This window comes from Phoxinus phoxinus (assembly GCF_949152265.1).
Source record: "Phoxinus phoxinus genome assembly, chromosome: 10".
Lineage (NCBI taxonomy): Eukaryota > Metazoa > Chordata > Actinopteri > Cypriniformes > Leuciscidae > Phoxinus > Phoxinus phoxinus.
In genome coordinates, this window is record NC_136885.1 from 36,355,061 (window position 1) to 36,365,060 (window position 10,000).

Consider the following 10,000-nt stretch of genomic DNA (forward strand, 5'->3'; position numbering starts at 1 on the left):
GTGTGTATGTATGTTTGTATTTTACGTATGTATTTGTGTGTACGTGTGTGTGTGTGTGTGTACATATAGATGTATGTATGGTATGTGTGTATTTTACGTATGTGTGTATGTACGCATGTATTTTTCGCATGTGTGTGTGTGTATTTTATGTGTACGTATGTGTGTCTGTGTGTGTGTGTGTACATATGTATGTGTGTGTACGTACGTACCTGCGTGTGTGTACATATGTATAGTATGTATGTTTGTATTTTACGTATGTATTTGTGTGTGTGTGTGTATTTTATGTGTGTATGAGTGTATTTTACGTGTGTGTGTGTGTACATATGTATGGTATGTGTGTATATGTGTGTGTGTGCATATGTATGGTATGTGTGTATATATGCAAGTATGTTGTTAGTCACCTTCATTTATATAGTGCTTTTAACAATATAGATTGTTTCAAAGCAGTGTGTGTGTGTGTGTGTGTGTGTGTGCGCGCGCATGTATTGTATGATCATAAAATTTCCCTGATATTAAATATTTAAATATATAAACTTATTTTTAGGGTTATTTTCTATATATCTGTGATCAGAAACTGATGTGGAAAGGCTGTTCAAAGTCCCGCCATTTTACTTCTGTAATCTGAGGCGTTTCTGCGGGAAAATCTGATCACGTGATCTATGAAATCTGATTTATCTGTCAGGAACTGATGGACATCGCAACACTTTCTGTAGAAGAATAACGCGCACTGATGATTCATTCACGTTGACTTGTTTTACACAGTTGATCAAAGATGCTTGTAAACAATATATGGCCAAAATATAATGCTAAATTGAGACAAACTGTTTGCCATAAAGGCATTAATAATGTACAGCGGCTTCATAATGACAGAGATCACAGTGACATCATCATAAGTCTGGAGACCAACTGCGTGAAGCACAAAGACCATAAAATATCTATTATATGTGTATAAAAATCGCACTAGTTACGGCTCGACTGGTGAGACACTGCTAGCTAAGGTTGTCGTGTTCAAACGCTTATAACGCATTCGCTAGTTTGAGTTATGAAGAAACGCGTCACGTGACCACAGTCTCCATCGCGGGTTCGTGTTTTTGTGCAACCGGAAATATTTCGAGTTTTGATTTGACATTAATCATGTTCCGCTCGACTGCAACAGACATGTGAACCAAAATGCAATGTACAGTAGATTATTTTTTAGGATTATCTCAATCCTGAAAAGTTTGTAAATATTCAATAAATTAATTCATGTGAACTTTTTTTTTTTTTTTGCTCAAGTCTGTGAAGATCATTAAAAAATGATCACTGTGTGGGACTTTATTTCATGTTTTTTTTTTTTTTTTTTACTACATAAATTATAATTATAACTTTGCATTTGAAGGATGAATGTTATGACCCTCGCCACCATCCCTCATTTTTTTATTTGGAAACTTCTGTTTATTGTCTTGAATATATTTATTTAGTTAGAATTTGAGACTTTTATTCTGCTTTTATTCAGCAAAGACCCATTAACTTGATTCAGAGACAGTTAAAACATAATGTTACAAAAGAAATGCAAACTTCTGTTCATCAAGGATTCATGAAAAAGCATTTTCAACTAATAATAATCAAATCATAAACATAATCATATGACACTGAGGACTGGAGTAATGATGCTGAAAATCCAGCTTTGATCACAGAAATAAATTACACTTTACTGTATATTCACATAGAAAACTGATATTTTAAATTATAATATTTCACAATTTTTACAGTATTTCTGATTAAATAAACACAGCTTTGGTGAGCAGAAGAGACTCAGACACGTAAAAAAAAAGCCTTAATTGACACATTAACTGAAAACATTGTTTTATTATTTAAAGTATAACATTGTCAGCCATTATTTACATATCTTTTTTTTTTTTTTACTGGTCTACAGGAATTAATTTCCTGAATTTGAAGCACAAACTCGGTTCATAAAAGGCTTCATGAATCTCTGGATTTGTGTTTTGAAACCCAGAAAGGCATTATCTCTGGCGTGACTCCCCCGGGACGACACGTCTGATGCCGATCTCAAACACTCTCTATGAATTCTGATTAGGCTTTAGTACAGGAGTGGTGTTTTATAAGAGCGGATCATGAATATAGAGACGCCGGATCCGCCGGAGAACGTCTACATGCTGGTGGGGATCCTCTGCGCCCGGTCCCGCGCCGGGACCCCCGTCTGCTGGAACTCACGCTTCTCCCGCAGATACTCCTGCTTACACTCCTCGAAGAACGCAGGATCCTGATAACTGCACACACACACACACACACACACACTCGTGAGGACACACACACATCCGCCATCTCACAATACTAATACAACATTATTATATGAGACCCGAACCAGTCTGGAGCCGCACGGGTATATCTGTGGCAATCGCCAACTATACATTATATAGGTCAAAATTATACATTTTTCTGTTATGCCAAAAATCATGAGGATATTAAAGGATTAGTTCACTTTTAAAAACACTTTTGCTGATAGTTTACTCACCCCGATGTCATCAAGATGTCCATGTCTTTCTTTCTTCAGTGGAAAAGAAATGAAGGTTTTTGATGAACACATTTCTCCATATAATGGACGTCAATGGGCCCCAAACGGGTCAAGGTCCAGATGACAGTGTCAGCGCCGCTTCAACGGGCTTTAAGTGTCACCCCCCTTTTTTTGAATATACATGAAAATGCACATTCCGAACTTAAATGTTTGTAACTAAAGAATGCTTTGGAACATAGATGTAAGATTGGTCTTGTTTTAAAGAAGAAAATTGGCAGATTTTTGTAGAAAGTTAAATAAATTAAGAAAGTGTAACAGAAATTTCTTTATAGAAGTTTGAGTTTATGAAAATATAAAATAAAATTATTCATATTTTATATAAAATATATATTTTAAAAACCTGGGTAACTCTAAAACTGCACAAAAATCAAAGCCAAAACAACAAGTTGTGTTTTAAATGTTAGGTTGATATCTCTTGAAATGAGCGTTCAGTGAGATTTAGTTTGTGCGCAGTACCACACTTCTCCACTAGTGGACATCACTGCCCATATAAGGGCGCCTCCATCTCCATATGTGGTTTTTCTTTATTTCTAAAACATTTTCAGAGCTTTTTTTCTAAAAGAATTGAATGGATGCTGTCTTTTGAACTCTTGGCATGAAAACAAACTGAGGTTTCTACCATTCTTTCATGATTTTTCATGTTCATCACTATTTCAGAATAAAGGTCTGAACACGCCTTAGGAGGATGAACATATTCTTGTTGCAAATTGATAAATTACGGCTCCTCTGTCATTTATTTTGAAAATCAGTCACCAAATATGTAAACTAGAGATTGTAAGCTTTCAAATTATATATAGTTTGTCAATATTACTTAAGGTTTTTACTAAGATATTATTGTTTTAAAAATATAATGGCAAACGTCCCACCTGTGGGATGGTGACAGTCAACGGGCTTTAAACGACACCAGACGATGAATACGGCTCTTATCTAGCGAAACCATCGTCATTTCAAACATAAATAAACAAGTTTAAGTTTTATAAGCACAAGCGCTCGCCTTGCTCTGTTCTGTGATGCGCGTTCGTGACGTCACGTAATACGCAGTTACGCTGTAAAGGTCTCGCTTCTGTGAGAAGTAAAACATTTCTGTCCTGACGAAAATTTTCTTTTAGGCTTTTTAATATTCCAACACCAGGATACACACACGAGATGGGCATTTTACCGATAAACTGACACAAAGACATTTGAATATGTGTGTATGGTCCTCCTTCCGCACATCTGTAAACACTGACTCGTCAAGCGTGACCTTTACAGCGTAACTGCGTATCACGTGACGTCACGAACGCGCATCACAGAACAGAGCAAGGCGAGCGCTTGTGCTTATAAAACTTAAACTTTTTTATTTATTTGTGAAATGCCGATGGTTTCGCTAGATAAGAGCCGTATTCATCGTCTGGTGTCGTTTAAAGCCCGTTGAAGCGGCGCTGACACTGTCATCTGGACCTTGACCCGTTTGGGGCCCATTGACGTCCATTATATGGAGAAATGTGTTCATCAAAAACCTTCATTTCTTTTCCACTGAAGAAAGAAAGACATGGACATCTTGATGACATCGGGGGGAGGAAACTATCAGCAAAAGTGTTTATTAAAGTGAACTAATCCTTTAAGATCATGTTCATGAAGATATTTAGTAAATGTCCTACCGTAAATATATAAAACATGTATTTTTGTGAGTGAATGCAGCACAATCGTGAACATAAATGCACAACTTTAAAGGAGATTTTCTCAATGTTTACATTTTTTTGCTCCTCAGATTCCAGATTTTCAATAGTTGTGTCTCGACCAAATATTGTCCTATCCTAACACACCACACATCAATGGAGAGATTATTTATCCAACTTTATGTGATGTATACATCTCAATTTCAGAAAATTGACCCATGTGACTGGTTTGTGGTTCAGGGTCACATATTACACTAATATAATATTAATACAATAGTTAGTTAAAGCATGAACTAACCATGAGCAATACATGTGTTACTGTATTTATTAATCTTTGTTATTGTTAGTTAATAAAAATACAGCTGTTCATGTTAGTTCACAGTGCAGTAACTAATGTTAACAAGATTTTAATAAAGTATTAGTAAATGTTGAAATTAACATTAACAAATATTAATAAGTGCTGTATACATGCAGTTCATTATTAGTTCATGTTAACTAATGTAGTTCACTAATGTTAACTAACGAACTTTAATGTAAAGTATTATTCATTCATTCATAAATATACAGTTAGTTCATGTCAGCTCAGGACGATTAGGCCTAAATATTAGATGCAACTTTTGATTTTAATAATGCATTTATGCTTTAGTAAATGTTGAGATTAACATGATAGATGCTTTCATTGTTAGTTGATGTTACCTAGAAAATTAAACTTATTTCGTTACTGAAATCATCTTAATTTCAAGAATTGTATCGATTTTATCATGTTTTTCGGGGAACTAATATCTCTGATGTTTGAATTACGAATATCATTAAAGTGAGAAAAAAAATATTTTGGGGTTAATTTGCAAAAAAAATGTTTTTACAAAAAAGTGTCTAAATATCTCTGTTGTCAAAATACCAGATATTTAAGAGTTGGACATAATCCAGTTCCATACGCAAGTCAAATATTTTACAACAGAGTCACATGAGTGATCATACAAATAATAAATGAAAATATATTATCATAACTCATTATGAGTAACTAGAGTTATGATGAAGATAACCAGAGTTATGATGATGATAACTAGAGTTATGATGATGATAACTAGAGTTATGATGATGATAACCAGAGTTATGATGATGATAACCAGAGTTATGATGATGATAACTAGAGTTATGATGATGATAACTAGAGTTATGATGATGATAACTAGAGTTATGATGATGATAACTAGAGTTATGATGATGATAACTAGAGTTATGATGATGATAACTAGAGTTATGATGATGATAACTAGAGTTATGATGATGATAACTAGAGTTATGATGATGATAACTAGAGTTATGATGATGATAACCAGAGTTATGATGATGATAACCAGAGTTATGATGATGATAACCAGAGTTATGATGATGATAACTAGAGTTATGATGATGATAACTAGAGTTATGATGATGATAACCAGAGTTATGATGATGATAACTAGAGTTATGATGATGATAACCAGAGTTATGATGATGATAACTAGAGTTATGATGATGATAACTAGAGTTATGATGATGATAACTAGAGTTATGATGATGATAACTAGAGTTATGATGATGATAACTAGAGTTATGATGATGATAACTAGAGTTATGATGATGATAACCAGAGTTATGATGATGATAAGCAGAGTTATGATGATGATAACTAGAGTTATGATGATGATAACTAGAGTTATGATGATGATAACTAGAGTTATGATGATGATAACCAGAGTTATGATGATGATAACTAGAGTTATGATGATGATAACTAGAGTTATGATGATGATAAGCAGAGTTATGATGATGATAACTAGAGTTATGATGATGATAACTAGAGTTATGATGATGATAACTAGAGTTATGATGATGATAACTAGAGTTATGATGATGATAACTAGAGTTATGATGATGATAACCAGAGTTATGATGATGATAACCAGAGTTATGATGATGATAACTAGAGTTATGATGATGATAAACCAGAGTTATGATGATGATAACTAGAGTTATGATGATGATAACTAGAGTTATGATGATGATAACCAGAGTTATGATGATGATAACTAGAGTTATGATGATGATAACTAGAGTTATGATGATGATAACCAGAGTTATGATGATGATAAGCAGAGTTATGATGATGATAAGCAGAGTTATGATGATGATAACCAGAGTTATGATGATGATAACTAGAGTTATGATGATGATAACCAGAGTTATGATGATGATAACTAGAGTTATGATGATGATAACTAGAGTTATGATGATGATAACCAGAGTTATGATGATGATAACTAGAGTTATGATGATGATAACTAGAGTTATGATGATGATAACTAGAGTTATGATGATGATAACTAGAGTTATGATGATGATAACCAGAGTTATGATGATGATAACTAGAGTTATGATGATGATAACTAGAGTTATGATGATGATAACCAGAGTTATGATGATGATAACCAGAGTTATGATGATGATAACTAGAGTTATGATGATGATAACTAGAGTTATGATGATGATAACCAGAGTTATGATGATGATAAGCAGAGTTATGATGATGATAAGCAGAGTTATGATGATGATAAGCAGAGTTATGATGATGATAACTAGAGTTATGATGATGATAACTAGAGTTATGATGATGATAACTAGAGTTATGATGATGATAACTAGAGTTATGATGATGATAACTAGAGTTATGATGATGATAACTAGAGTTATGATGATGATAACTAGAGTTATGATGATGATAACCAGAGTTATGATGATGATAACTAGAGTTATGATGATGATAACTAGAGTTATGATGATGATAACTAGAGTTATGATGATGATAACTAGAGTTATGATGATGATAACTAGAGTTATGATGATGATAACTAGAGTTATGATGATGATAAGCAGAGTTATGATGATGATAACCAGAGTTATGATGATGATAACTAGAGTTATGATGATGATAACTAGAGTTATGATGATGATAACTAGAGTTATGATGATGATAACTAGAGTTATGATGATGATAACTAGAGTTATGATGATGATAACCAGAGTTATGATGATGATAACTAGAGTTATGATGATGATAACTAGAGTTATGATGATGATAACCAGAGTTATGATGATGATAACTAGAGTTATGATGATGATAACTAGAGTTATGATGATGATAACTAGAGTTATGATGATGATAACTAGAGTTATGATGATGATAACTAGAGTTATGATGATGATAACTAGAGTTATGATGATGATAACTAGAGTTATGATGATGATAACTAGAGTTATGATGATGATAACCAGAGTTATGATGATGATAAGCAGAGTTATGATGATGATAACTAGAGTTATGATGATGATAACTAGAGTTATGATGATGATAACTAGAGTTATGATGATGATAACTAGAGTTATGATGATGATAAGCAGAGTTATGATGATGATAAGCAGAGTTATGATGATGATAACCAGAGTTATGATGATGATAACCAGAGTTATGATGATGATAAGCAGAGTTATGATGATGATAACTAGAGTTATGATGATGATAAGCAGAGTTATGATGATGATAACCAGAGTTATGATGATGATAACCAGAGTTATGATGATGATAAGCAGAGTTATGATGTTATGAAGTCTTACTGCAGCGTGAGACACTCCTTCAGAGCCGCGTTCTCTTCTCGACACTTGAACACCATGAAGAAACCGGCGTCTTTACAGCAACGGTTGAACGCTGGAAACAACAGGAGAAAAGCTGGAGTTAGACACACACACACACACTCATATTTTTGATAAATGATCTTTGACGTGTGAGTGTGTGTGTGCGTGAGTGAGTGAGTGTGCGCATGTGTGTGTGCGTGTGTGAGTGAGTGTGTGCGTGAGTGAGTGTGCGAGTGTGTGTGTGTGCGTGTGTGAGTGAGTGTGTGCGTGAGTAAGTGAGTGAGTGTGCGCATGTGTGTGTGCGTGTGTGAGTGAGTGAGTGTGTGCGTGTGTGAGTGAGTGAGTGTGTGCGTGTGTGAGTGTGAGTGAGTGTGTGCGTGTGTGAGTGAGTGTGCGCATGTGTGTGTGTGTGAGTGAGTGTGAGTGAGTGTGTGCGTGAGTGAGTGAGTGTGTGTGTGTGCGTGTGTGAGTGAGTGTGTGCGTGAGTGAGTGAGTGTGCGTGTGTGTGTACGTGTGTGAGTGAGTGTGTGCGTGAGTGAGTGAGTGAGTGTGCGCATGTGTGTGTGCGTGTGTGAGTGAGTGAGTGTGTGCGTGTGTGAGTGTGAGTGAGTGTGTGCGTGTGTGAGTGAGTGTGCGCATGTGTGTGTGTGTGAGTGAGTGTGAGTGAGTGTGTGCGTGAGTGAGTAAGTGTGTGTGTGTGCGTGTGTGAGTGAGTGTGTGCGTGTGTGTGTGTGCGTGTGTGAGTGAGTGTGTGCGTGAGTGAGTGAGTGAGTGTGCGCATGTGTGTGTGCGTGTGTGAGTGAGTGAGTGTGTGCGTGTGTGAGTGTGAGTGAGTGTGTGCGTGAGTGAGTGAGTGTGCGCATGTGTGTGTGTGTGAGTGAGTGTGAGTGAGTGTGTGCGTGAGTGAGTGAGTGTGTGTGTGTGCGTGTGTGAGTGAGTGTGTGCGTGAGTGAGTGAGTGTGCGAGTGTGTGTGTGTGCGTGTGTGAGTGAGTGAGTGTGTGCGTGTGTGAGTGTGAGTGAGTGTGTGCGTGAGTGAGTGAGTGTGAGTGAGTGTGTGCGTGAGTGAGTGAGTGTGCGCATGTGTGTGTGTGTGAGTGAGTGTGAGTGAGTGTGTGCGTGAGTGAGTGAGTGTGAGTGTGTGCGTGAGTGAGTGAGTGTGTGCGTGAGTGAGTGAGTGTGCGCATGTGAGTGAGTGAGTGTGCGCATGTGTGTGTGTGTGAGTGAGTGAGTGTGCGTGTGCGTGAGTGTGTGTGCGTGAGTGTGTGTGAGTGTGTGTGAGTGCGCATGTGTGTGTGCGTGAGTGTGTAAAGGCTGTTATCAGGGTCTTCTGTCATCTGTAATTATGTCCCGCTCTCCCGACTCGAGCTCCAGAAAACATCACTGTAATTACTTGTTTCTGAATGATTATGATTATGGGATATTGCATCTGTATGCAGAGCAGAGTGAGCAAAACCAATTCCAGAAAGCACAACGTGACACTAATCTAATACATATAATCTCATCTGACGCGATGCATAAACATGAACACACACACACACACACACACACACACACACACACACAGATCCTTCATACACATTCAGAGAGGATGATATTAGATGTATGATAATGATATGTGTGAGTGTGTGACTGGATATCAGCACTAAAATAAGCCATAAACTCACGGCTGCGCATTAACAGTGTGTGTGTGTGTGTGTGTGTGTGTGTGTGTGTGTGTGTGTGTGTGTGTGTATATAAAGAGAGCGTTCAGGAACACTGTCTTATATCTTAGGTTTAATCTAAAAACTTCAATATCCTCATTTAAAAGGTTTCAGTGAATGTTCATTAAATATTATGTAAAATTAGTTTTTTACTTAAATTCAGTAAATTATGTGCAAACATTTTCTTTATATATATATATATATGTGTGTGTATAAAGAGAATGTATCCACAAAATTGCTAAATATACATATATATAACTATAAGTACAGTAGAATGCACTTCTCAAAATAATAAAAATACAGTTTTTAAATCTTTTTTTAAGAATATCACACAACTTATTTGTATCTATGATTTAAAGTAAACAAATCTGTGCAGCAAAAAAATATTGTTTGC

At 35.9% G+C, this 10,000-nt stretch overlaps 2 protein-coding genes across 2 annotated transcripts in view; one reads left to right on the forward strand and one right to left on the reverse strand.

Annotated features, from left to right (window-relative positions):
* The window catches only part of azi2 (5-azacytidine induced 2), a 14,831-nt gene extending 13,520 nt beyond the window's left edge, over positions 1 to 1,311 (forward strand). Inside the window, exon 8 of the mRNA XM_079624695.1 lies at positions 1 to 1,311. This exon is cut by the window's left edge and continues 909 nt beyond it. The gene's annotated coding sequence lies outside the window, so the exon portion shown is untranslated.
* A 517-nt stretch (positions 1,312 to 1,828) lies between these two features.
* cmc1 (C-x(9)-C motif containing 1) overlaps positions 1,829 to 10,000 on the reverse strand; it is a 12,289-nt gene continuing 4,117 nt past the window's right edge. The window contains exons 3-4 of the mRNA XM_079624696.1: positions 7,888 to 7,978; positions 1,829 to 2,270 (exon numbers count right to left, since the gene is read on the reverse strand). Coding sequence (XP_079480822.1) covers positions 2,150 to 2,270; positions 7,888 to 7,978 — 212 coding nt within the window. The 3' untranslated portion in view covers positions 1,829 to 2,149. The remainder of the gene's footprint in view (positions 2,271 to 7,887; positions 7,979 to 10,000) is intronic.